This window comes from Mauremys mutica, chromosome 11, assembly GCF_020497125.1.
Source record: "Mauremys mutica isolate MM-2020 ecotype Southern chromosome 11, ASM2049712v1, whole genome shotgun sequence".
In the NCBI taxonomy this organism is placed as follows: Eukaryota; Metazoa; Chordata; order Testudines; family Geoemydidae; genus Mauremys; species Mauremys mutica.
This window is the reverse complement of record NC_059082.1, coordinates 13,103,482-13,131,185: the sequence shown is the minus strand read 5'-3', so window position 1 is coordinate 13,131,185 and position 27,704 is coordinate 13,103,482. Positions and strand designations below refer to the sequence as shown.

General features: G+C 48.9%; 1 protein-coding gene across 5 annotated transcripts; it reads left to right on the top strand.

Moving 5' to 3' along the window:
- The first annotated feature begins 115 nt into the window (after positions 1–115).
- On the top strand, positions 116–27,104 carry KLHL25 (kelch like family member 25). 5 transcript variants are annotated; one of them, XM_044980992.1, is made up of 4 exons: positions 122–249; positions 2,107–2,168; positions 15,506–17,332; positions 25,228–27,104. In XM_044980992.1, the coding sequence occupies exon 3, from the start codon at positions 15,523–15,525 to the stop codon at positions 17,290–17,292; it is 1,770 nt and encodes a 589-aa protein (XP_044836927.1). In that variant the 5' UTR covers positions 122–249; positions 2,107–2,168; positions 15,506–15,522; the 3' UTR covers positions 17,293–17,332; positions 25,228–27,104. The 5 variants fall into 5 exon arrangements, with proteins under 5 accessions (XP_044836924.1, XP_044836927.1, XP_044836923.1 ...); XM_044980988.1 differs by having other exon boundaries at positions 15,503–17,332; XM_044980989.1 differs by lacking the exon at positions 2,107–2,168 and having other exon boundaries at positions 116–249; positions 15,503–17,332.
- Positions 27,105–27,704: the final 600 nt, after the last annotated feature.

Genomic DNA, 27,704 nt, shown 5'->3' with positions numbered 1-27,704 from the left:
TGACTCCGCTATTGCACCCGCCCCTCCCTTCCTCTGGCTGTCACCCCCGATCAGTCACAATGCCGCAGCTCTGATTGGCTGCCCTGGCCCTGCTGGCTGGTGTCTCCTCCTCCCGCTTGGAAACTAGTGGGTGTCAAGCTCCTGGTGTTACATTGTATCCAGTGAGTGGGAGTTACCGGGTGGGGGGGGGGCAGCATGGGCACCCGCCCGCCGGGCGATCGACAGTGACCTGGGGCAGCTCGCTGGCCTGTGAGTATCTGGGTAGATTCATCTCCATCCCCCCGTCCTGCTTGCAGGGGGTGCAGAGAGGCGAATGCAGGCTCCCGGCTGCCAGAGTGAGTGCCCAGCGCCTGGGATAGCGCAGGAGAGGGCGCAGCAAACTCTTGTCTGTGCGGTTGCAAACATGTCATTTGCAAAGTGCTTTGAAGAGGGGGGATCTGCTCGGGAGGAGGGGAGAGAATGGGGGCAGTCCCTTCTCTACTGCGTGCAGTGCCTGGTAGTAGGGTGACCAGACAGCAAATGTGAAAAATCAGGACAGGGGGTCGGGGGGGGGGGCAATAGGAGCCTATATAAGAAAAAGACCCCAAAATCGGGACTGTCCCTATAGAATCGGGACTGTATCTGGTCACCCTACGTGGTAGAGAGCGCTTTGATCGCAAAGGGACGCTGGAGGTGAGGGCAGGATGTTTCCCCAGGTTTTTCTCCTATTCAGTTCCCGCCAGTAAATCATTTCAAGAGGCTCTGAGAAAGAAGTGTCTGCAGTTAATGATGAGAGCCAGAGAGAGATTAGCTGATGTCTTTTTCCCTCTTTCAGGAGTGTTTGGATAATCTTGGAGGAACACTTCCTGGGGTGTTTTTTGTTGTTCTTTTTATTGAGCCTGGATGGAGATTACTTTTACAGATTGGGGTTTAAGGCTGGGGGGAGGTTTAGGAAGAAAATCCTTTTTTCTCTCTGACTGACCCTGTAGCGCTGAATTTGCTACAACAGCTGCTCAGTTTACTACACATATTTGTGTCTGTGCACCTGAATGTTCAGGTTTTGTCTGCCAAGCCCAAGACCAGGATAGCGTCACAATCCTCTCTTAATAGGTCTAAATTCACGTTTATTAAAATGTGTAGCTGGGGCATGGAAAGACCCAACAATAAGGTGTCAGACTATTCGGTGCTAGCGTGAACCCAGCATGCTGTCTGTGGATACTTGGATGTATTGCTCCCTTGTAACCCTGGAGCACCGTACAGGTTGTACACTTAGAACATTAGCAGTGAAATATTTAACAAATGCTTGAGGCATTTGGCTTTTTAGAACAAAAAGCTGCCGTTTACACCTAGCCTATGAATACAGCAACATTTATTCATGTTTTTTTTTACTCTAAATATATCTCTGTAAAACTACTTACGGCTCAATGGACCCTGCTCTAGTGATCCTCCTGATAATATAATGAGCTGCAGAAATAGCAGCAGCAGCACAATTCTGAAAGTTTGCAATTGTGTGTAAATGGCTGATTCAATCTGGCTGAGTGTTACAGCTCCCTGTTCTGTTAGGACAGCATTTGCCATGTCACCCTGGCCTTCCTTGGGGCCCTCTTGTACTTCAAAAGTTACAGCTATTTTTTTCATAAGCCCATTAACACTGTTTGATTTCAGTCTTCTTTACTCCAAAGAAAACAAACTCTGAGCTCAGTACAATCACTCATTCCAGGAGGAGACATCTGTCCATTATGGACACCTATCCATATGGTGACAGCCTGTCTGTTCAACCTCTCTCCTCCTCCTATGAGTGCCTGGGTGATTTCTCCTCTTGTGACCGCATACCTGGAGTCACCTCCTGGATCCTGTATACCTTGTAGGGTGACCAGTCAGCAAATGTGAAAAATCAGGACGGGGGTTGGGGGTAATAGGAGCCTATATAAGACAAAGGCCCAAAAACCGGGACTGTCCCTATAAAAGTGGGATATCTGGTCACCCTAATACCTTGCAACCCCATTCGCTATTCTTCAAATCCCTCCTCCAAATGCACTTCTCTCACTCCAGCACAGACACATGGTCCCAGAAAAAAAAAGTGACTTCACTTTTACTGTCTAAACCTCCCTCTCTTCCTCACCCTAGCCCCTTACTGAACATCACAAGACACAGGAAGAGAAACCCCTCGTTCGTCTGTAAAGCATCAGGTACAGTGCTGTATAATTAGGAACACATAGCCACCACAAGTGCTAGTGAGTGCCATCCTACTGGTGATCCCTTCAGTGTAGACATAAAGCATGCTGGGGTTGGGGAGCGGGGGAGAAGATGTGGGAGAAACTTGTGCTGCCTATTTTACCTGCCCTGCTCTCATTTTCCCCTTCCTACTCCTGTTAGCCCATCCTGGGTCACCTCTCCCCAGAATCTGGCTGCTGTTGGTATAGGAACTTTTTTTTTGCAGCTCTGGAAGAGCCTCCCATTATCTTTTTCCCTCCTCTGTTTGCTGGTTCAAATCGAATCATATCTGAAAACAAATCATGTCTCCTTCATCTCTTTAATTTCTCTTGCCATTTGCTACCATTTATCTCCGTTGATGAGGTGTGTTGGGATGAGGTTTGTATGGAGGTTTGCGGTGCGCAGTAAAGGTGCATGAGGTAGCGACGGCTTGCAGCCTTCCTCTTTAAAGTAGTCTCACTGTCTCATTATTTGTGTTATTGGAGTGCTGAGGAGTCCAGGTCATGAACTGGGACTCCATCACACTGGGAGCCGTACAAACACTGAACAAAAAGATGGGTCCTTGCCCTCAAAGAAACAAGATTCTTGTGTCCAAACCCAGCACCAAATTCACTCCAAAAGGCTAACATCCAAACCGTCGTGTAAACGTACACGACTTGAAGCAGCCCGGTTTTAAATGGCTCACGTGATGGGGTTTGCACCTAAGAAACCTTCACTGCATGTGTAGAAAAGAAGAGAGGAGGCCAGTTTAATATCATACCAGCGAAGGAGCAGGGTAGTTAAGTGTATGAGAGAGATGGCTCAGGGGCAGATTTACTCTGTGTGCTGTGTGTACGCTGTGTGTGCTATATGGTTTCGTGGTGCAGGAGGGAGGACCATGACCTTGCCATGTAGAGTCAAGGCCAAGAAGGAGTATGACTTCTTGTTGTTGAGTGATGATTGTATTACTACCCCTGCAGGGGAAATTGCCTCGTGTACAAACTCATTGGGACTCAAAGTAATCTTCCCTGGTGGCCAGTAACGTTTTTAGGAAACGTTTATTGGGTGATGGAATGGAACAGGGGAGGCATTATGTGGTGGCAACTTGTCTGTGGGGGTGGAACAGCACAGGCAGAACCTGGTCAGATGTGGAGGGAGATGGGAACAGGACACAAGGGTACAGGTCAGGCAGGCCCTGGCCACATGTATGCGTTAAGTGGACCAGGAGGAGCAGACCTGTCCTGGAGTGGGTCTGTGGTGTTGGAATTGCTCACTGGACAGATGGGTTGCTGAAAGGGTCAGGTTAGAAATACAAATGTCAGAGCTTATTACCAAGAACCAGATATATTCTCATTCTTTATAGATTGTAATTGAATTGAGGCAAATGTAGTCAACATTGCTTAAACTGTGGCTGCTAGAATGCCTGCTAGGATGTATTTAGCAGTAACAAGCTGCGTCAGCCCCCCTGGCGGGCCCTTTAACCACTATCACATCAATGTATCTTTGCTCATCAAGTTTTACATCCCCATGGTGGCTGTTAGCACCAGTCCAGTGAGCAAGGGCTGCTGCATCATCCCTTCCACTGGAGCCTGGGTACATTGCTTCCCTTGTCCTAGAATACTGTGACTGAGCCATCCCCAACTTGCCTGCTTGCAAACGCTTAGACTCAGGAGAGACCAGCAGTTTTATCTGATAACCTATCAGCCCGAGGCCAGACAAGCTTCATACTGCAGCCCATTGGAAGTCCCTTTGATTTATTGTTGATTGGTGCAGAGGTGAGTGTAAAACACCATGTAAGGTAACATGAGCAGCTGTGATACTGCTGACCCAGTAATTCATGAGTTGATGCCACATGTAGCCCTGAAGAGTTAGTTCAGAGCCCTTTATCTCTCAGAGTAACACTCCGACCTCCTTTAATCCTTGCTAAGAATGTTTTTTAATTTCTAAATCTTCCCTTCTGGCTGGGGGGCGGGGGGAAGGGTCCCTTCTTGTTCTCCTTAAAGTCTTTAATCTCCTTCAGGGGTTGGCATTTTTGCCGGCCAGCGCTGAATTCCCACCAGTGCCCATCAACACCAGTGAATAATCATCTACGGAGACACGAGGTCCTCCCATCTTCACGGACTTGCTGAACCCCTTCCAGTGTCTGGAAATTGTACCAAGATCTCCTGGCAGAGCAATACAGAGCATCAGGTTATCTGACTGGGAGCTGAATTTAAATTATGGATTGAAAGCTGTCAGGAGAACTGGGCCTTGTTGATAAGAAAATACACAGTAGAGGCTCTGATTGACCCCATCAGCCAAGTCCCCTACTTTGCCAACAAACTTGTTTGTGCTGGTAGTCAGGGGTGGCCTGTGAGCAGAGGGCGGGAAGATCTGCCTGCCCCCTAAAGTTGCGGCATCTTCAGCTTTCACTCTGCCATCACCTCAATGGACCACCTCTCGCCCAGTGCACATCCACTGGGAGCTGCATGGTTCGGTACCACGTGCTGGCATTTGAAGTAGGCACCTCTCCTTCTAAGTGTAGTAGCAGCTAGGCTCTCTTTCAGGGGACTCTCTCCTGGGGACGCTGGGATCGAATGGGTCATTTCCATTCCAGGCCCCCGTGAGCTTGATTTAGGAGGTGGGCAGGGGGAATGGAGACATGCTCTAGCTTCATCTGCCACTCTGCCTCATTTCACAAATAGATTGTGATGGATCTAGCTGAATGGAATTCATTCCCTCATTGAGCTGGAAGGCAGGTTTGGGGGCGGGGGGGAGCTCACAGCAGCTCCTGAAATGAATTCCAGGCTTTGAAAAGATCTGCTGGGCTGAGACATTAAAAAGCTTTTGTCCACAGCCTTAACTGTTGCTCAAAACATGATTTCTCCTGGTTGGATAATGGCAAAAGGATGGGGGGAGGGGTATCCCCCGCACTACAAAGCCAGAGGGTTTAATAATGAGCAAAGACTAATCCACCTTTATTGCCTCTGGAGGTGGCTTAATAAGAAAGTTTACAGAGCGTTCACTGCGGCGGGTGGGGAGCAGGTTGGTCTACACACAGGCTTGCACCGGTTTAACTGAAGGTGTGTTCTTAAACCAGGTTTGTCTACAGACAGTCTTATTTTGGTCTGAAGGGGGCTTATTTTGGTTTAGCATAATCCATTTTTATAGGCGGCACCAGAATTCCCTTTTCCTCCTCCCCTGCCAGATGCAATAAGAATTCTGCTTTCCGCTCAGTACCGCGTGAAACATAGCTCAAAGTTTTTGAGACCCAGGCATTTAATAAGCCTTTGGTACTGGAGTCACTGCAAGACATGAGGGAAGGTTGGTACAACATGATGGAGCATGTTCCTGGACAGGCTGGAATATGAAATATTGATGGCCAGAGCACATTTCTGAGTTCAGATCCATGTGCATAAGCACGCAGAAGTTCAGATGCTTGCTTGCCCAGACCTTCTCCAGACAATCCCTGCAGATTTGGGCTTGGAAAACCACATGGTTGCTGTTTGAGTTGAATCGGTACAAGTGGAACAGCATTTTTCATGATATTTCTGCCTCCTATCCAGAAGTGCAGGGCTGCCATGAAAACATGAAATAAGAAGGAGGAAAAAATTGTCAATGGGGATCATCTTTCAGATGGCAAAGATTTGGGTTGAGTCAGAGCTTCAATTTTTTGGTCTGGTCGGCCCTCCCTGCTTCAGGTGCCTATTTCTGAATGTGATGTGTTTATAAAAGAAAGGTACTGTAGCGTGCCAGTGAGCCAGTTTCTGCTCTGTTACACTGATGTGAATCCTAAGGGCTTGCCTGCACTACCGGCTAAACCGGCACCACTGCAATCAATGCAGCAGCATCAACTTAGTGCAGTGTTTCCCAAACTTGGGATGCCGCTTTTTAGGGAAAGCCCCTGGCGGGCTGGGCCAGTTTGTTTACCTGCCGTGTTTGCAGGTCCGGCCAATCGCGGCTCCCACTGTCTGCGGTTCGCTGCTCCAGGCCAATGGGAGCTGCTGGAAGCGTCAGCCAGTACGTCCCTCAGCCCACGCTGCTTCCAGCAGCTCCCATTGTCCTGGAGCAGCAAACTGCGGCCAGTGGGAGCTGCAATCGGCTGGACCTGCGGACGGGGCAGGTAAACAAGCCGACCCGGCCCACCAGGGGCTTTCCCTACACAAGCGACGGCCCGACTTTGAGAACCACGGATCTAAGCTACATCAACTTAAGTTGCATAATTTATGTAACTTGACTAGTGTAACTTAGATCGACTTTTCTCATTAGTGTAGAGCAGGCTTGAGTAACGCTACTGACTGCAAGGGAGTGACGTTGCCTGAATCACAGGGTGCAAAATGACAGTTGCATCTTCTCTGGATTAGTCCTTGTCTTAGGACAGAGGAGATGGAGGGAACCAAATTTACAGATAGGAGCAGAGCCCTGACTTCTATGGAGTTACTCTAGATTTACCCAGCTGTAGCTGAGAACAGAGTGTGACCCCTGGAGTGCAGCATCCAATGACTCAGTGGTTGTGAACTAACACCTTAATGGAAGATCCATGGCTGGAAGCAGGTGTAGTGTCTCTTTAACCTGGCAGGATGCTTCTGTCCATTCTATCTGGCAACTGGCCAGGATTCACTGTCAACATTTTCTGTATTGCACTAAGTGTGGGTTGCTATTTTTATTCCTCTCATCTCAAGTACTATTTCCTGGAAGATGTAATTAGTAACAAGTGTGTCTGTTTGGGGCCAGCCTAAGGGGACAGGAGTGTATTGCTGCAGCCAGAACATAGGGAGCTGTGAAAGTTTGGTGTCGAAGGCAGACCCCTAGTATGTGCAGGGACAGACCAGTGTCTACTGAACAGCAGTTTGGAACCTGCAAGGAGGAGTATATATTCCAGAGATGATGAGCTGTTTATGTGCAGTGACGTGAAAGTGGCATATATGCACCAAACCTTTAAAACTCCAATTAGAGCTGCTGCTGACATCTCCAAAAGGGAGGATTTATTCCCCTATCTTGTCTATTTGCCATCTGCCTTCTGGCTTTCTCGGCAAGATTTGTTTTCCCCATGGTGTCTGCTATTTTTGATTCCTGTCCAAATGTTTGATCCAGGTCTTCTTGAGTAATGGACTATGTGAATAATTGTACCTCACATTTAAAGGTGCACATCATCCTAACCCATTTTACAGACTGTGTGTGTGTGTGTGTGTGTGTGTGTGTGTACGTACACGGGAGGAATCAGTTTCCCTAATGTGGAAATGCAGCCATGTCTGGTGTGCAATGGGCAACTCTTTTAACAGTGCAGCTGTTCAGGACAGGAAGTGAAGAACACACTATCCAAATTAAACTGTGGGTCCTAGACTCAGAGAATAACAGCCTAGGAACCTAACACTGGGGATGGGAGAGTGGAAAAGAAGGGTGTAATTTAGATAGCATTTAGAAAGAGAAGCTGATCATCGACCAAGGTCAGGAAGAAATTTCCCCTATGGGTTGTATTGCAAAATCTGGGTGATTATCTGGTGTTTTATGCCTTCCTCTGAAGAATCCAGTGCTGGCCCTTCAGGCAGGAAAGAAAGGCTTCTGGGCGTATCCTGGTCCAATACAAAGCAGTAGGAGTGTGGTTGACTTCCGTGGGAGCAGGTTTGGGTACAACGTGGGTGAGCCTTGTGTCGCTATAGCCCAGATGCTGAAACTCTGCTCTCCTGCTTGCCCTGGGTGCCAGTGCTACTCCAGGACAGCCCAGTGGATATGGAAGGTCCACATCGCCTTGCAAGTCTACTGGTGTGACTCCCTTGATGACACTACAGATGTACAGGTGTAGCCGAGAAGAGCATTGTACCCAGTAATAGATCTGAAACTGTGGTGCCCGAGGCCAGATGCTTCTGGCATTTTCTTTAGGGCTATTTACTGCCCTGGCCCATGCAGCTGTATTCACTGACCACGGATCTGCACATTTGTATTTATACACTGGTGGCTGAATTTCCCTATCCCTCCTTAAGGCTTCCCCCAGGTTTGTGAGAAGTGGGATGATTTGTGGTTATTGGTGCAGAGATGAGAGTAAAACACCATGTAGGATACTGCTGTGGCCTGACCCAGTAACTCATGGGTTTCCCAGAAGATTTCCCAGGGGTACCAGTGGTATTATACGACCGGTGCCCCAGTGCCCTGCCTTTACAGATCAGCGGTTTCCTTCCAGTCTGCGCTGCTGCTTCCATTGCCACCTTGCCCAGAAATATGTGTGCCGGTGACCCTGTCCTCGTTTCTCTGAAGGTTTTAAACTCAGAGCACCTGCCACAGCCCATGTGAAAAGAGACAAAGAAGGTGACAAGAACAGCAGAGGCAGCAAAAACAAAATAGAATATATTAAAAGGGAGATCGAGCTCTTCGAAGCCAATGCCTTTGATCCCAAAGCTGCCTGGTTAGCATTTAATTGCTAATGAAAGCCCCTCCCGAAACCAGGAGGAGCAGAACCCTGGTTTTCTAGCCTCCAATGTTGCATGGGCTGTTTTTCCCCCGGAGTTGTGAACCAAGTGAATATCAGACCTCAGTGACTCTTAATGCTGTAGGTAGTTTTCAGTAGCGACGGTCAAATAGAAAGCAACCCTTAAACAACTCCCCCAAGCCCTGTATTGGGACTCTAAGCACAGGGTTTGGTTCACAGTGGTTCACAGGGTCAGGGTTCTCCATGCATGTTCAGCTAACTACCGGGCAGGGTTTGGCAAAAACATTTCTGAATGACGTTTCACACTTTTTAGCAATTGTTGGACCAGAAATTCATAGCAGGGAACTTGTTACTTGCTGTTTTATTTTACAGGAGAATACCGAATAAACAAACTTGGTTCCCCAATCAAGGAGCAGAAACTAGATCGCGTGATTTATTAGACCAACCACGCACCACGAACTGTGCAATCGAACTGTTAGTGAACAGCTCTCGGGCTGGAAAGCTGTTTGTTCAAACAGCTCGGTGAATTCTTACGGATACTGGAAGTGTTGGGAAGTTCATGGACAACCTGGTGGCTTAAAACAAAAACAAGCTACATTGAATAAAAGCACTGGCCCTGCTTCTGAGCGGGCCCTTCAGAATGCAGAGCTCACATAGGGATAGAGAGCGAAGGGAGCTCTAAGGTACCTTTGTGCCTCCTGGTTTCTTGGCCCCACCAAGAGCCTCCCAGCCCCACTTAGAGCACAATCAGGAGAGGCTCTAAATTATTGCAGCTTCCCTCAGATACCTACAGGCTACATGGCCAGCCTGGAATACCTGGAACTCAGTGAGCTTCAGGCATGCACTCCACTCCCAAGTCACCTCTAGTATCAGGGGTTGCAAGGTGGGATGTAGGGATGCTCCATTATCCCGGCACCACCAGGGAAGCCCCTTTACACGATAGTTCCACTTTCCTAATGCCACCATAACAGCTTTAAGTAGCCACAGCGGGTGAGAGTATCAGAGTTCTAGGTCTCACCTTTCTCCCTGGTTCTCTACTCTGGCTTTTGTCCTCTCCAGGGACTATTGAGATACTTTTATTTGTGCTCTGAAATCAGAGGTGCCTGCCCTCCCCATGACTCAGTGAACTTTCATCTTTGTCTGTGCTTTCCTCCCTGAACGGGTGTGTGAAAGGCTGTCCGAAGCCCCCTCCCCATGCTGCTGTGTTGTAAGAACTCTGTCTCTCCTAGATCTACTAGCCTGAGATGGACTAGAGCCAGGGAAATAGTCTAGCCAGCAGACAGCCTTGGCTATCTGACAAAAAGGCCGATGCTCCCAGGCCCTCATCTATGTGGAAGAAGGGCTGCCGTCTGCCTCCACCTGCCCTGAGATCCTGCAAAGGCAGTGCCATCATTATTTATTTTTTATAACTCCCTTTAAAAGAACAAAATGACTGCAGCATATGAGTGTATCCCAGACCCACTTTGCTCAGGTAAGGTCCTCTGCTATTTGAGCTGTAGCTTCCATTCTAATGACTGCCCCGTCCTACCTCGAGGACGCTGGCTGCTATGCTCTCAGATAGCCCTCTGAGCATTGTGTAGCAGGTGGGAGGTTAGAAAAGGACACTGGCAGATTCCTGTTTGCAAAATATTCCTAATCTGGAGTCAGGGGCGGCTCTAGAAATTACACCGCCCCAAGCAGGGCGGCGCGCTGCGCCACCCTTCCCCGGTCCCGCGGCCAGGGCAGAAGTGTCTGCGGCAGGTGCGCTGGTCCCGGCTCCGGTGGAGCATCCGCAGCCATGCCTGCGGGAGCTCCGTCCGAGCCGCGGGACCAGCGCAGCCGCCGCAGTCATGCCTGCGGGAGCTCAAGCGGAGCCGCGTGAAGAGGGGACCCTCCGCAGTCATGCCTGCGGCAGGTCCGCTCCTCCCGGGGCTCCGGTAGACCTCCCACAGGCATGACTGCGGAAGGTCCACCGGAGCCAAATGCCGCCCTGCCGGTAAAATGCCGCCCCACGCGCCTGCTTGGCACGCTGGGGTCTGGAGCCGGCCCTGTCTGGAGTGCCCCATCTTACTTTGGTAGCTCTAAAGGTTCATCAGGAAAGCCAGTGAAATGTTCTGTCATAACCTAGGGCCAAATGCTGTTCTCTAAGTTTCTGCTTCAGCAAAGCACTTAAGGATGTGCTTAATAATAAGCATATGCTAAGGGTGACCAGACAGCAAATGTGAAAAATCGGGACATGGGGTGGGGGGTAATAGGAGCCTATATAAGAAAAAGACCCCCAAATCGGGAATGTCCCTATAAAATCGGGACATCTGGTCACCCTACATATGCTTACGTCAAGCCCTATTCAGTAATGCCTTTAAACCTGTGCTTAAAATTAAGCGCATGCTTAAGTGCTTTGCTGAATCAGGACTAAAGACTAGCTCTGGGCATATTCTGATTAAGCAGCAGAGGGGATCACCTCGCTTACAGCTTTTGAAAGTTCATACGGCTGCAGAATTTGGGAAGAAACTAATCGGGGAAAATTGCTATCGTCTACAATTTCTGTTCATCTGATGTGTACGTGGGACTATCCCGCATTATTGGTGGGCTAGAGAACGTCCTGGGAAAGCAGGGGTTGTCCATTGTGCCCCATTCTGTGGTAGTCTGAGCTACACCCAGCTTGAGAGCAAGAAGTAGAACTTCCACATTTCTGCTCTTACCCAGCCAAGGTAGGATTCAATCCTAGGTGTTTTGAGAAGATTTCAGGCCTTTACGGTTTAAAAGGAGGCCAGGTGAGTAGGTCCCACTGTAACACGTGCCTCCTAAAAACTCCTACATACAATATAAAAGCTGCATCAGGCCACAGGCTTTTTTTAAGTGTACAGTAGTTTGATGCTTCTGTGGGATGGCCCTCGCTAGTTCTGCAGCCTACTTCAGCCTCATTTATTGGCCAGCCCAGCTGTCTGTGAGAAGGCCAGGTGACCGTAGATGTCAGAACCTTGCACCTGGCTGAAGGGACCATCTTTAAGGGTGGAAGGAGGATCCAGTGCCCATTCAGTCTTTTGGCCTCTCTGCCACAAAGGGAACCATGTAGTGCCTGCTTTGGTGGGTTTGTGTCATGGACACCAGGCCTTCTAGGAACTGGACTGAAACCCACCAGCTCATTTCACGGTGACATCACTAAGCAGCAATTGGATGGAAATGTAACTTGCCCACTACCTACCCACCTAAGAACTACCGGACATGGGATTTTTAAAAACCATCTGTCCTGGTGCAGCTTTTGTATTTTATGTAGGTGTTTTTAATTTATTAATGAGCCACCCCTTCTATTCTGAGTGGTGTCTTTTCCTCCTCCAGGCTTAGGAAGAGTTATCCTTGTCCCTTTCCCCTTCTGGGCTCTTCTGTTTGGTTCTATGGCTGTTCTGTGTGAATTTGCTTGACATTTTGCTTTGATTATCTGTGGAAAATTAACACATCCACTCACTACTCGGGTCTGGTCTTCAAAGGAAGCAATAGATTGGGAGGGTGTTTTCTGAGGTTGGAGGAATGGGAGCTGGAATCAATAGCTTTTAGCAGACTCATAAATGTTTCATTTGTATTCCTCAGTTTGGTCAGGGGTGCTGGAACAATTTGTATTGTGGGGGTGCTGAGAGCCATTGAACCAAACTATAAACCCTGCATATAATGGAATCCGCTTCCAGCACTGCTAGTTTCAGCACCTCTGAGTTTGGTGCTGTAAAATGGTCACCAAAATCCACATTAACCCTTAGAAATTTGTACTAGCCCTGAGGTGGATGTAGAATAAGCATCCTGATGATGCCAGAAACATTTCCCCTTGCAGCTCGGCTCAACCAGTTAATAATGTGATTTCCTGCCCAGTTCTGGAGTCCTGCATTGAAAATTGCCTCTGCTCACAAGTCAAATGGGTATTGCGGTCTCAGCCTGGGACCTTGGGGATATTTGCTAGGAGTCTGAGAATGTCAAAGATCCCACAGCTGCAGCGACTCTGCGTTATTTACGCTGTACTGTTTGGGGACTGGGAAGTCTAGGGAGGCTTCCCCGGGGCCTGTAACTTGGCCCATTTACGTCTGCCCTGCAGAACGCCGTAAGGGAGGTGGGGAGAGGCAGAAAACACACAACTCAGAATTATTCCTATTGATTAGGATTTATTTATGTTTTGTTTGAGGCGTTGGTAAGTGTCTGGGCAGCTTGTGGTTGAGCCTGTCTGGCTTATCTGCAGCCAGGCTCTGTGAAGCATGGGAGCGTTGAACTGCTTCGGGTGTCTGGGATGTCAGCGTCTCAGCTTTGTGTTCTGTGGGGCTGCTAACCTGCCATTGGCCTCTGAGAGGTCACCGCCTCTCACCCAAGGTCAGTTATTCAGAATTCCTTGCTTGACTCCTGCCCTGTAAATCACGGGGTGTGCTATGCACTCTCCCTCGCATGAGTACACGACCCACTTGTCATCCAGGGTTTGTTGACTCTTCTGACATGAGCTGCAGATTTGACTGTCTCCCCTGGATTGGATATCTCAGAGCCTAGCAGCTGACTCGGAACCGTGAGCTCCATTAGCAGTGTTCAGACTGTACCCTGATCTAGCTGACTTGGTGGGGCAGGGATCTGTTGGCTTCATGATGAACAGAGATTTTATTAATTCAGTGTTTTTCCAACTCTTGCAATTCTTGGTGCTTTTTCTTAATGTCCCAACTGCTGGAATCGAGGGGTGTCATGAGAATCTCACTCTTTCCTCCCTCTCCCCCCAGAAAAGCTAAGTTTCTAACCTTTGTAATTACAGAGAAAAGCTTGAAAATGTGAGCTGAGTGCATGCTCAAGGCTCATACAACTAGAAGGCAAATAAAAAGCTCCCCAAATTATTATTTTAAACCAACATTTTTGTTATGTTTCATGATTTTTAAAGAATCTCTTGATTTTGGGGGCCTGACTTATGGTGTAACCTTGTCCCTAGCTAAAAAAGCAGAACAATAATGGCAGAGAGAGGTTTTTAGGGCGGAAGAGGTGAAAAAGGAAGAGCAGCTCTGGTATGGAAGTGAGGGGGTGGTCAGAGTTGGACACTGCTTTAAAGTAAACAGGCTTGCTTCTGAATGAGGTCTGCCTTCCCAAGAGCCTGACACTTGCCCACTTTGTTTCTGTCTTCACTCCCAGCAAAATCTAATTGAAGAAGAGCAATCCGTGCAGTCCTTACAGCCCTTACCAACTGTCTGGCAATCACTGTCAGACGCAGCCTGTGGGTATGCATTTAAAGAGCAAATATCCCTGTACTTTGGAGCGGTTTGAACCCAGATCTGCATCTGACCTTTGCAACTTGGCCCCATTTCTATCTATTGTGTTTGGACTTATCTGCCTGCTCCCTAAACCCAGACTCTAGCTGTGTGTGTGTTTTGGTTTTTTGCAAAATGAAATAAAACAATGCTTGACTTTTGGTAAGACCGTGTCACTTCTTAATGTTTGTTACAAGCCCTTAATATCAGACACTGGTGGGGTGCTGTAGCAACAGGATGTTTGTAATGGGATGACATCAGGATGGCAGTTGTGGGGTTTTGCTTTGGGGCTTTGACCTATGAGCTGGTTGCTCAATGAGGTAAAGGGTGATGGGGGGGAGGGAGTTGTCAGACTGAAGCTGCATCTGTGTGGCTGCAGTCTTGTCTGTCTGTCTCTAAATCTCTTTTCCAAGCTGTATTCTTTAGCTCTTCTTATATTCTTTGCAACTGACAGACTGGCTTTTATGACTTAACATGTTTAAGAGAGAAATTGTATTTTCCAGCAACGCTGATGGATGTGCCTTCTGCATTTACTTTGTAAATTATGGACTAAATTTTCCAGTCTTAGCCTCTGTTTTTTGTACGTTTACAAAATACAAATCAATCAGTCAGCGTACGAATTACCTGTTTTACATTTTCAGAATAGGATCACTTGCATAGTTGTGCCTGCGCACTGGATGCATGTGGAAAAATGCAGACTGACTGAAAATGCAGCCTTGGATATTTTAGGCCAAGCAACTTACCAGATTCCATCGTCTAAACTCAGTTTCTCTCCCCCAAAGGCCATTGTGGGTATGTCTACACTGCAAAAAACCCAGCAGCAGCGAGTCTCAGAGCCTGGGTCAACTGACTTGGGTTTGCACTATGGGGCTAAAAAGAGCAGTGTAGACATTCTCACAGGCTGGAGTCCAGGCTCTGAGCCCCATCCCCCTCACCGGGTCTCATAGTCTGGGTTCCAGCCCAAGCAGGAACATCGACACTGAGCTTTGTCATATTCCCTGAAACCTGCCTGTTCTACAAAGTAGATAAATCATGTGGAAGAGTCTGCTGGGATTCATCAGCCAGAAACTAGAATTAGAAGGGTTTTGCAAAGACTGTTGAAATCTTTGGTTCCCTCTAATAGCTAGATACCCCATAAATGAATACGGTTGCAATCGCCTTTTCTAAACCTGTAATAATCTCGCCACCAGAAGCCAACATGACATGAACTGAGCCAAGAACAGGCCAGAACCCTTTACCCTAAATAGACTGTTCTCTTTAAGAAGGAAAAATAAACATTGCGTGGTTTGTGTGTTTGCCCTCCAGGGGCTGTTGAGAAAATTTGCCATTTAGTTTGGGGCTTTGGTTGCTGCATTTTGCTTATTCCTTGTTGATGCCAAAGTGCAGAATTCTCTGTTTCTGCCGTGACTACCCAAAATTAAATTTTAGAAGAATAAGCGAGACGTTACAGGATGCTCTGTGGCTGGAATATCTGAGGGGTGCTGCAGGTCAGGACTCAGGAGCACTGGCAGAATTGGGAAGGAACCAGTGCTGGGACACCAGAGTAGGTTTGAGGTGTGTTGGCAGATCAGTAGGGAGAAGGAATTTAGCACAGCAGATGCCCACACTCTACTGCTGGCTCTAGCTAGTGCTGTCGGTTTCTCTCATCTATAAGCACCACTAATTCACTTATTTTCTGTTCACTCCTCAGCAGACCGTGCCACTGTCATCATGTCGGTCAGCGTCCACGAGAACCGTAAATCCCGAACGAGCACTGGCTCTATGAACATCTTGCTTTTCCACAAAACCTCCCACCCAGACTGCGTCCTGTCCCATCTCAACACCTTTCGGAAGCGCTGCGTGTTCACTGATGTCACCCTCTGGGCCGGGAACAGGTCCTTCCCGTGCCATCGAGCTGTGCTGGCTGCTTCCAGCAGCTATTTCGAGGCCATGTTCAGCAATGGCCTGCGGGAGAGCCTGGATGATGAGGTGAATTTCCATGACAGCCTCCACCCAGAGGTGTTGGAGCTGCTGCTCGACTTTGCGTACTCCTCCCAGATCATCATCAATGAGGAGAACGCAGAGTCCCTGCTGGAGGCTGGGGACATGCTGCAGTTCCACGACGTCCGAGACGCAGCGGCCGAGTTCCTTGAGAAGAATCTCTACCCTTCCAACTGCCTGGGCATGATGCTGCTCTCGGATGTTCATCAGTGCCGCAGACTCTATGAGCTGTCCTGGAGGATGTGCCTGGTCAACTTTGAAACCGTGCACAAGAGCGAGGATTTCAACAACCTCTCCAAGGACACCCTGCTGGACCTGATCTCCAGTGACGAGCTGGAGATAGAGGACGAGGAGAAGGTCTTCAGGGCCATCATTCAGTGGGTGAAGTATGACTTGGACAAGCGGAAGGTGCATCTCCCAGAGCTGCTGAGGAACGTGCGTCTGGCCTTGTTGCCTTCCAAGTGCCTCAAGGAAGCCATGGCGTGCGAGGACCTGATCATGGCAGATGAGAGGAACAAGCTCATCATGGAGGAGGCCATGCACTGCAAGAAGAAGATCCTCCAGAATGACGGGGTGGTCACCAGCCCCTGTGCCAAGCCCCGCAAAGCCGGGCACACCTTGCTGATCCTGGGCGGGCAGACCTTTATGTGTGATAAGATCTACCAGGTGGATCAAAAGGCAAAAGAGATCATCCCCAAAGCAGACCTGCCAAGCCCAAGGAAAGAGTTTAGTGCCTGTGCCATTGGCTGCAAAGTCTATGTCACCGGCGGGCGGGGCTCAGAGAACGGGGTCTCCAAAGACGTCTGGGTGTATGACACCGTTCATGAGGAATGGTCCAAAGCTGCTCCCATGCTGATAGCTAGGTTTGGGCATGGCTCAGCTGAACTGGAGAACTGCCTCTACGTGGTCGGTGGGCACACTGCGGTGGCCGGTGTCTTTCCGGCGTCTCCCTCTGTTTCCTTGAAGCAGGTAGAGAAGTATGACCCTGTCTCCAACAAATGGACCATGGTGGCTCCTCTAAGGGATGGAGTCAGCAACGCTGCAGTCGTCAGTGCTAGGCTGAAGCTTTTTGTCTTTGGCGGGACCAGTATCTACCGGGACTTGGTGTCCAAAGTCCAGTGCTACGATCCTGTCGTGAACCGGTGGGCAATCAAAGCAGAGTGCCCCCAACCTTGGCGCTACACTGCCGCCGCTGTTCTAGGCAGCCAGATTTTCATCATGGGCGGGGACACTGAATTCACAGCTGCATCCGCCTACCGCTTCGACTGTGAAACGGACCAGTGGACACGGATCGGGGACATGACTGCCAAGCGCATGTCATGCCATGCCTTGGCCTCGGGGAATAAGCTTTATGTGGTGGGGGGTTACTTTGGGACGCAGAGGTGTAAAACGCTGGATTGTTATGACCCTACCTCGGACACGTGGAACTGTATAACAACAGTGCCGTACTCACTCATCCCCACGGCTTTCGTCAGCACATGGAAGCACTTGCCAGCTTGAGAGGCATTGGCTCAGGCCCAGAATTCAGGAGCTTAACCGGGTAAGATTATATATATATATTTTAACGTGCTACTTCACCTCCACCGTCTAAAATCTGCAGCCACACCCCATGTCAAGACAGCTGGATCTAGACTTGCTCCTGGGAAGCCAAGGTTTCCCTGCATTTACATTTGAAACAGAGAGGTGTGAACAGATAGAAGGCTGAGCAGGCCCAGGGCATTGTATGTTGATATCTCTCTGCTCTCATACCATAATTATTTCAAGCTGGCCCCTTTAGTATCTTGGAGGCTTAGAGTGCAACTCATCCACTTGTATCCCAGGGCGAGACAGAGAATATGTTCCAATCATGACTCTAATAGTACTTGTATTCAACACCTTCTGATAGGGTAGACACTGTGGTGATGAGCACTTAAGAAAGGCATAGATTGCCTGTCCCTGTGCTAGCATCTGGGTAAGTATTTCATGCTGATAGGTAGGTATTAAAATAACTTAACCCTTGGCATGCTGGGAGGGAGGGCATGGATGTCAGTGAGGGGTAAAAGAAATTATATTGTGTGTATCCTTCAGTGGCTAGGGCAGGAGAAGCACAGAAGCCATGGCACATTTCCAGGGATCAGATGTAGATTTGTCACCAAAGCGGTCCCCTATTAAATCGAAAACCACCAGACTCCTGTTTGGGAGGGAAGGGGATGTAATAACCCAAAGAAAAATGCATTTGCTGCGCTGCTGTGTGTGCGTACAGGGATGGGCTGTGAAAGACGTTGATATTTGACCCCAGGTACATAAATTCTGAGGCTATTTTCCCCAGTTGGTCAGAGTAACAGGGAAAGCACTGTTTGAAATGAGGGGCAGTGGAAACTTGGACAGGAAGCCTGGCATCTGGCTCCCACCCACTCATCTACAGTGGGCCATTTGGCTGCTATACTGATTGCAAGATTTTGGTCTATGGTTTAACCTTAAAATCACCAACCTGTATATATCGGCATCTGCTCAGTCTGTGCCAGGATGCAGTTCCCCGGTGAAAGGTGGCACTTCCTAAAATCCCTCCCACTGCATGTTATGATCCAAGTATTGATCTGGGCATCACTCCCTGGGGAATAATGCTGCCTTTGCAGCAAATCTAGCACCACTTCTGGCACTGACTGCACCGATTCCTCTACCACTGGGATGTCCGCATCCCTCCATGGGAGTTTGAAAGCCTGTTAAGAGCCAAAAGAGAGAACCTGGAAGCATCTCCTGGGGTGGATGGGGGGTTGGCAAATTTCCTCTATAGGGTTTTCATCCCAAGAAGGTGGATGAGAGACTCCAGAGAGGATCCTCATCTGCACTGAAATCCTCCTTTTATTTTGAAGTTCATTTTACACCTGGAGAGAAGAATGATGCCCAACCCCTGTAACGCCCTCTTGTTTCCCCTGACGCCTAGTGTCACAGACATGTCAGGGGGGAAATGCAACAGGGTGGTATTACAGCAGCCTTCCAGTGTTTCCCCTTCAACTTCTTCTGCCTGTACAGCTGGCATCAAAGGAGCTGCTGGCACCTTTGTGTACGGTTTGCCCCACTTGCCCGCTGCCTGCTTTTCATAGACATTTGGTGCAGGATGGAAAAAGCACCCAAAACACTGAGCTGCTGTAGGATTCTGAGACGTGTCTGGCTTTAACCCGCCTGCACCATTTTGTAGGGCACAGCAAGGATGTGAGGGGTTAACATGGGATTGTACTGTGCATTCCCTGCACTGAATGATAATGGCTTTTCCAAATACCCTCTCCTCCCCTCCTCACGGGTTGCCTAGCATCTGTCGCGGTGGCTCAGTAATCTAATTAACTGCCACTCGGCTATTAAATATCACAGCAAAGAGTATGAGGACTCCATCATTTTCAGCTCGGGGCAATGGGGCCTCCCCTCAAGAGCCATCCTAGAGCTGAAAATGAATTTTCTCACTGAGCTGGTGAACAGTAAACCACCATGCCAGCCACCCAAGTGGGAATGGGGCTAGGGATTGCATTGGGTAGACTGTGATACTTGATCTACTGAATTCAGTTGTGCTCAAGTCGCTGGATCTCTGCAAGGGATAGGGAGTTTATGCCCTGCATGCGCCAAACCCACTAACAAGGGCAGATTTTTTTTTAATTAAATTTAAAACTTTCTAGACAGAACCATTTTTAGGTTTAAACATTCCCCAGTTGTCTGCAGTCTCGAGCTAGTGCATGAAAACCAGGAAGTGAAAATGACTAGCACGGTCACATTATTCAAGATGAGTGATCTGCAAAGAGCTACTGTAAATTCAGTGTAGAGAATTCAAGGTTTTTGGCTAACCTCTGATGGGTTATTAGTAACCCAAAGAAATAAGACATTTAAAAGCGCAGGCATGCTAAGCAGGTGTCCCTGTCCCTGGTATATTTTAGCTTTTTCATCCCATTATTTTTTAAACTAATTGGTTGTTGTGTCCTCTGGCCTGGGTTTCTGACAGCTCCTTAAATCAAAGCACTCTGAGCATCGAGAGTGAAGCCCATACTGGAAAAGGTTTGCCCTGCATGTGTACCCCACAGTGCATCAGCTGTACACTTTGCCCTGACCTATATTGGGCCCTGGGCAAACACTGGGAAGGGTGCTCTGGGAGTTGGTCTCTAATTTGGTTGATCCAAAATGCTGTTAGGAATCTGGAAAAGACATCTCCAGGACATTACATGTATTGGTCCATATTCCCCCTGCAAACGTTGCGGGGGTTCATGGGAGTCAGTTGTAGCTTCCTGAATATGGGATTCTGTGCTGTCCCCAGCCCCAGTGTAGCTTAGGACAGCTGGGGTGTAAAGTAAGCCAGCTGGCTGTGGCCCCCAAGGCCCATCCACCAAGCAGGGACAGCCAGAATGCAGCATTCTTCCACCGTACCCCCTCTGAATTCCTCCCCCTCCCTGATCCATGCTCTACACTGGGAGAAGCAGAGTGTGGCTGGGGGTGATGAGGGGCTGGTTATTCTGGCTCACTGCAAGGAATGCAAGGAAGAGCCAGCTGCATTCCACTCCCTTTGCTCCGCAGGAGCAGGATAGGCCAGAGAAACTGACCCATTCTCTCTGGAAAGCTCTGTTCAGAGGCACTTCCTGTTTTTCCGTCGTGGGAAGAACCTGCCACCCATAGACTTTTAATCCTTTTGACCGGATGGAGTGTTTTGGCCCAGTCACCTCTCTGCTGTACTTCATAGCAGGGGTTTGATTGCTACTGCCCTTTATGCTGTCCCATGGGCCAGAGTTCTCAGTAAGAAGCAACTACCCCCTGGTCCTTCTCTCTCCACCCTGGTACATACCAAACCAAAGGCTAAGCCGTGTTTGTCCTTTAGAGGCCAAATAGAACTTCTGCCATCTTTGGCTGCTAACTCTTATTTGTCTAGAAGGTTTCCCTGTGATCCTGGTGGGAGTCCTAAGGATTTTCCCACAATCCATCCTTGCAGTCACCCCCACTCTGAGCAAGGAAAGCATAGCAAGGAGTCCATCAGTACCACCTCTTATTTATCTAGAGCAGAGTTTCCCAAACTTGGGACGCCGCTTGTGTAGGGAAAGCCCCTGGCGGACCAGGCCAGTTTGTTTACCTGCTGTGTCCGCAGGTCTGGCCAATCGCAGCTCCCACTGGCCGCGGTTCGCCGCTCCAGGCCAATGGGAGCTGCTAGAAGCAGCGCGGGCTGAGGGATGTACTGGCCGCTGCTTCCAGCAGCTCCCATTGGCCTGCAACGGCGAACCGCAGCCAGTGGTAGCCACGATCGGCTGGACGTGCGGACGCAGCAGGTAAACAAACCGGCTCGGCCCACCAGGGGCTTTCCCTACACAAGCGGCGTCCCAAGTTTGGGAAACACTGCTCTAGAGGGGTGGTTTTGAGTGACCCTATAGGGACACAATGTGCTTTCTCCACTGTCAAACACAGTTGATCCAGGGGTGTGAGACCAAGCCCAGAAATCAAACCCAGGGGTTTGTAAAGTACAAGCACCAGGCTTTTTAACCACGTGTTAAGAGCTGGAAGGTGCCGACACAAGAATGGGAGTTTTTTCAAAGGGAAGTTAGGCATCTAACGCACAGTGGGACTTGGGTACCTAATGGTCCTTTATACCTTTGAATATGTCCCTGAAAAAGCCTGGCCCAAAAGCTCCAACCCTGCTTTAATTTAAAACATAACAAACCTAACAACAATGAATTGCTTCCTGCAGAAGGCTTGGCCTCCAGTATGGCCATGTTTAAGCCCCAGGTGGTTGGCATCAGCCTACCTTTCAACGAGGATCTCCGTGCCCCCTTCAAGAATACAGTGTGACATTAATTTAGTGCTGATCGCAAGCTGTAATTCCAGGGATCAACCATGATTAGCAGCTTAAAAAGCAAAAGCCTAATCTCTCCCGCCGCACAGCCCTCCAGCTGATTTGTGTGCCTCCAAGGGTCAGTGACCCATGAAATAATAGACTTTTGTCAGTGCTGTGCGGGGAGGAGCTATATAGGCATGGGAATGAACCCTCTTCCCATTTAGTGTCTCAGATGAGTTTTAATCAAGTACTTCTTTTAAGACAAAACTCTCACCTTTCCTCCCCCCCTCGCAATTATATTTATGGAAACTTTCTGTATTAAACACACCGATTAAGAGAACATAAAATTAGTTTAGCCAACTTTTGGCACTTCTACAGGAATCAGATCATGACTAGCAGAATCTATGCAAAGAAGCAAATGCAAACTCCAAAAACCTCCAGTATAAATGCAAATCAGGAGCTGGGTTAACCGCTTAATAGAAATGTGCTGTAATAGAAATGAAGCTCAAGCTGAGCAGTCAACATTGAACAAACGCAACACCAAATAAGGAGAACTTTGCTCCTCTCTCAGTGGGTAACACCGAAAGGAGAGAATGTATAGGAACAGGAGTCTCTCTCTCTCCAATTGATCTGTCCTATGTGAGGAGCCCTCAGGGTGGTATCTAAGTACCAATTCCAAAGCTATGCTATAGTTTAATGGATCTCAGTCATAAGACAAGCATTTATAAAATATAATTTACTGTTCGTCCCTTCTGGTCTCTCTCTGCTGGGGGCAGTGAAACAACTTAGTCGATTTCATCTTCTGGTGAACATAAGAACATAAGAACGGCCGTACCGGGTCAGACCAAAGGTCCATCTAGCCCAGTATCTGTCTACCGACAGTGGCCAATGCCAGGTGCCCCAGAGGGAGTGAACCTAACAGGTAATGATCAAGTCATCTCTCTCCTGCCATCCATCTCCATCCTTTGACAAACAGAGGCTAGGGACACCATTCCTTACCCATCCTGGCTAATAGCCATTTATGGACTTCACCACCATGAATTTATCCAGTTCTCTTTTAAACGCTGTTATAGTCCTTGCTTTCACAACCTCCGGTAAGGAGTTCCACTGGTTCACTGTGCGCTGTGTGAAGAAGAACTTCCTTTTATTTGTTTTAATCCTGCTGCCTATTAATTTCATTTGGTGACCCCTAGTTCTTGTATTATGGGAATAAGTAAATAACGTTTCCTTATCCACTTTCTCCACACCACTCATGATTTTATAGACCTCTATCATATCCCCCCTTAGTCTCCTCTTTTCCAAGCTGAAGAGTCCTAGGTGAGGCCGATTGTAGTTCCTTGTTAATGGACATTGCTGGGTTTGCATGCTGGCTCTTTTAGACTGACCTATTTGAACTCTTTGGGCCTCTAGAAACCACAGTTCAAAAACGTGCAAAAGCTCAATAAAAGTTGCCCATGGCATGGCTACACGGGGTCAATTTAAAAAATGGACCGTTCCTAAACTACTGTAGCTAACTCCCTCTCTGGGCAAGGCCTTAATGTAGTTTTACAGCAGCTGAGCATTTTGTAATTACTAAAGTAACCAAGTCACAGATAATTTTTGCCAGTGTCTCCCGGAGAAATTAATTTGCCTCCACTGGATTGCAAAGGCAGGACAAGCAGTGGCTGCAGCTTGCTGCCGCTTTACAAGCAGATGTTTGTCTCTGAAGCCTATTTTCTGGCAGAGTCAGAAGGGAGTGGTTGGCCTGCAGAGCCAGGTATATGAAAATCAAGCTTTTCCTAAGCCTGGGTTTGGGTAGACAAACACCTGGTTCGTTCATTCCATGCAGAACCTGAGATCTGGCCCCAGGCTATATGTATGAGCCCCTTGGAAACTGGTGTGGTTGGTTTTTTAAGAGCTGGTTGGTGGGCAAATGGGAATTATTCCCCCCCTCCCGCCCCGAAAAATTCCCACTTTTCTTCCATTTTTTGCTCCAGTGTAATTTTGCTGTTTGTTTCCAGACCAGGCCTCCCAGTCTTTATCTGTTGTGAGTTGAGAATGCAGAGCCTCCAGTCTCAGGGTACAATCTAGACCAATATTTCCCAAACTTGGGACGCCGCTTGTGCAGGGAAAGCCCCTGGCGGGCCGGGCCAGTTTGTTTACCTGTCGCGTCCGCAGGTCCCACTGGCCACGGTTCGCTGCTCCAGGCCAATGGGAGCTGCTGGAAGTGGCGCGGGCCGAGGGACGTACTGGCTGCCGCTTCCAGCAGCTCCCATTGGCCTGGAGCAGCGAACCGCGGCCAGTTGGAGCCGCGATCGGTCGGACCTGCGGACACGACAGGTAAACAAACTGGCCCGGCCCGCCAGGGGCTTTCCCTGCACAAGCGATGTCCCAAGTTTGGGAAACACTGTTCTAGACTAACGAGTATCTGGGCCACCTCTGCTGTGTGACCTGGGATGCCCTTTGCAGTGCTTTGCTGCTGTAGCCTCCAGCCTGGACAGCTCACAAACAGCCTCCAGCGTGCAAATCACTCCCAGCAATGTCTGTGTGCGTGCTGCAGCCAGCCAGCTACACCTATTGCACTTGCTTATACTGCAGTCTTAGATTTCCCCCAGAAATGTATGTCCTGCACTGCCTAGCCCTCTCCTGGACAGTAAAAGTTTACATAAAGTCTCTTAGCTGTTTAATAGAAATAATATGCACCCAACTGGCCACCCCAAATGGAGTTTCCCAAATGCTTCATATAAAACAAGTTTATTTTCTTGTAACCATTTCTAACTTACATGCCTCATTACTTGTACTCACCTAAAATCTCTCTCTTTGTAGTTCATAAAGTTAAAACACAACTGGTACCTAACTTAACAAACTCTATCAGATTCTCACCACATGACTTCAGCAGTCTTACTGGCCAAACTTTTTAGGTCAGGACCCCTTCTCTCAGAGTTCAACAAATGCTTCGTTGGTCACTTCTGGTGCCGTGAATGCAATGGGCAGGAGGAGAGAGAGGAGTCGTCTTGGGGTGTTTGTTCCTCCTTTTTATAGTATCAGTCCCGCCCTCCTTGAAAAACATTTCCAGCTGAGACAAAAAGTCTCTATGGAAGGATGTTCCCTGCTGCTCTTTCCTCACCTGGTTTGAGCATCCTTTGTTTCCCTTCCTGCTTGAAGACTCTATGTATTGCATAAATGCAAATTTAGCAGAGCACACATTTCTTTGTTTGAGACAGACCCTGTCCGTCAACCTCAGTGTGGAACATGTATTACCACCCGCCTATAACTTCACATACAATGTTGCCCCACACATTTTATCAGGACAAGCAAATTATGTGTTTTCAGATGATAACGCACAAGGCATACGTAGTACAGAGATTATTGCAATAGCGTGCGGGGTGTGGACCCGGGTACATTCCGTCACGTTCCCCCACCCCATTTCCATCAAGGGCAGGGCTGTCATTACATCAATGGCCCCGTAATGGGATGCAGTGAAGCAGGAATTACAAGGGCTGACAATACAAAGCCTTTTGAGATTCTCCAGACAAGTGAGAGAGTGGAGCCCATCATCTCCCTTGGGGATTCATTAGGCCCAGACGTGATCCCCCAGGAGTGGGAGGGATATATTCATGGCTGTGGTAGATGAGTGACCTGGGTATTAATGAGTTTTCTCTTTCTTATTTCCTCCCTAGATGCCACTGTCAAATTCATCTCTCTTTCTCTCTGCTGGAGTCTGCACAGTGACCAAATGCTACCAGCTACTGCCCCCACCCAAGCCTGCAAAGGGGCCTTTGCAGCCCTTCCCTGGCTCAGGGCACGGGAAAAGGGCTGGCCTGAGAATGAAGCCGCGCCATTCGGGCTGGGAGGGGATGCAGCTAGTGTTGGTGTGGAGGCCTGTTGTGTCAGGGCCGTTTTCCATTGGGGCTCTCGTTTGTGGGAGCGGGGAGGGAGGGGGATTGGTTTTAATATGGTAAGAAAGATGAAGTATCCATCAACGCTGCATTAAGCCTTTTGAGATGCAGGAGATGGATGTTGCTGCCGCTACCTAAGGAGGCACAAGCTTGAATTAAACAGAGTGCAGTGGGCGCGCCGGGCCTGTCCTGCCACCTGATTCCTCTGGAGTTTATGCTAGGACCCCAGCAGGGTTTTTCGGCGGTCCTAGGAGCGCACAGCACAGTAACCCAGCTAGGTGCTTTTTGTACTGGGGCACGCGGGAGGGTGCTACACTTTTTAAAAGCGGTTAATTTTGCAACGTGCTTTATGTCGGTGATCCCGGGTCTTTAGGACACTTCAAAGTGACCCAGACAGCAGGGGAGTGTGAGACGGGTGGCTGTTGCCAGTGGGGCGAGGATTGGAGAATCCGACTCTGGGCTCTGCACAGACTGGAATGGTAGCAGAGAGCCAGCCCCATGCATAGATCCTCCTGCATGACCCAAGTACCTGCTCCCGTTCCCAGGCAGGGACGCTGGCTGCTGAAACTTAAATCAGTAGTCCTTTGATGTTGCTAAAAAAATTCCAGGAGCCCGACACCCCAGGCAGCCAGGTAACGTGCGGGAAGAAGGCAGGGACCCGATGTGCACATCAGAACATTCTCCTTCCGCATTCTACTGCAGTCTGTCTGAGGCCTGGCAGCTCCCTTCCCACAGCAGCTGGGGAGAGGCGTTGTACACCTGTCAACGTGTCAGGATCTGGGTTAATTATGTTGCAAAGGGCTGACGTAAAGCTGGATGACACTCGCTGCACATTCAGAGCAGGTCTCTGAGCCACTCCTTTGCACTTTTACATCCCCTAAATCCTGGGTGTGTAGGAGGGAAGGGGGGTTTACCAGCAAGTGAACAGGACCACAGAATTTACCATATCAGGTCTGATCTTCAGTCCATTGAGAAGGGTGTCCTGCCTCAACAGTGCCTAATACATGATGCTTCAAAGGTAAAGCATCACACAACTGGCAAGGTGAATTATAGGAGGGGAGTACTGATAAAGAATCCATTCCCTACGCTTTACTGGCACACCCTGATGCCTGTGGTTACTGTACCCTGATCCCAGCCTGCAGAGCTGCCACAGTTGTTGGTCATAAATTACCCATAAGCAGCTCTGAAGTTTCAGTGGCTGATCTCCACAGGCCAGGGTTGTCAACTTGGCGGTGGGCTCTACCTGCATTTTGTTTTACATGAAGGACCCGTTAATTCTGAGTGACCCCCCGTTGTTCTCATCATGGATTAGGGCTCTTTGATAACTGTTTACAGCATGGACTACAACTTCTTCCATACCTAGCCTGACCACTGCTGGCCGCAGGCCTGGCGGCTCCAGCAGGCCTTTGCGTACTCTGAGTTTTCAGTAGATTAGCTTAAGCTGCAGCCCAGCCAGCCAAATAGTGCAATGTACTGGAAACCCTGGACATGGCTTCAAACACAGCTGCCTTTCAGGAGGGAAGAGCTCCCTTCCCTGTAAAGATGAGCACACACTTTTCACACAGCCGCCTCACTAATGGACTGAATTGTTGATTGATTTAAATGTTGTTTCCCCCCCCCCCGATGTTTGAGAATTTTAATAAAACAGTTTGCGAAGCCATGTGGAGGGGGAGGGCGGCTGTGTGAGTTTTCTTTCCCAAACAAATGGGCTTTATGACTAAAAACGGTTCTTAGTATAGTTGGCACCGAGCGGTGCCTCAGCCCTACACAGTTCAACTAGCCTCACAACCGTAGCGAGCTGTAATTCTTGCTACTTTACAGTTGGGGAAACTGAGGTACCATGTTAGGGATCGAGTCCAAGGTCAAGGCAATGAGTCAGTGGCAGGAATGGAAATAAAGTTCTGTGAGCTGGGGCTGTACTAAGCTCTCAAGAGACTAAGATGCGCACACACCTCACAGCTCTCCTGCCACTCTCTGCAGGTCAGAGATCAGGGAGAGCAATAAGGGCCAAGAATGAAAACCTCAGAGCCCTACGCTGGCCTCAGAGGAGTAAAGTGTCGAACGGGCTTTGGGGGCCAGCCCACGTTACAGCACGGGGGGGCTGGGGAATTGGTGGTGTTAATGAGGATGAGAGGAATGTTGAATGACCACTGTATCGCTACACTGGGGTGGGCAAACTACGGCCCACCAGCCATTTAAAGCCAGTCCTTGAGCTCCCACGGGGTAGCAGGGTCTGGGGCTTACCCCGCTCCAGCTGG

Bases quoted from the DNA above. Each gene is read 5' to 3' on its own strand.
- KLHL25 (XM_044980989.1), top strand. From the start codon at position 15,523: ATGTCGGTCAGCGTCCACGAGAACCGTAAATCCCGAACGAGCACTGGC.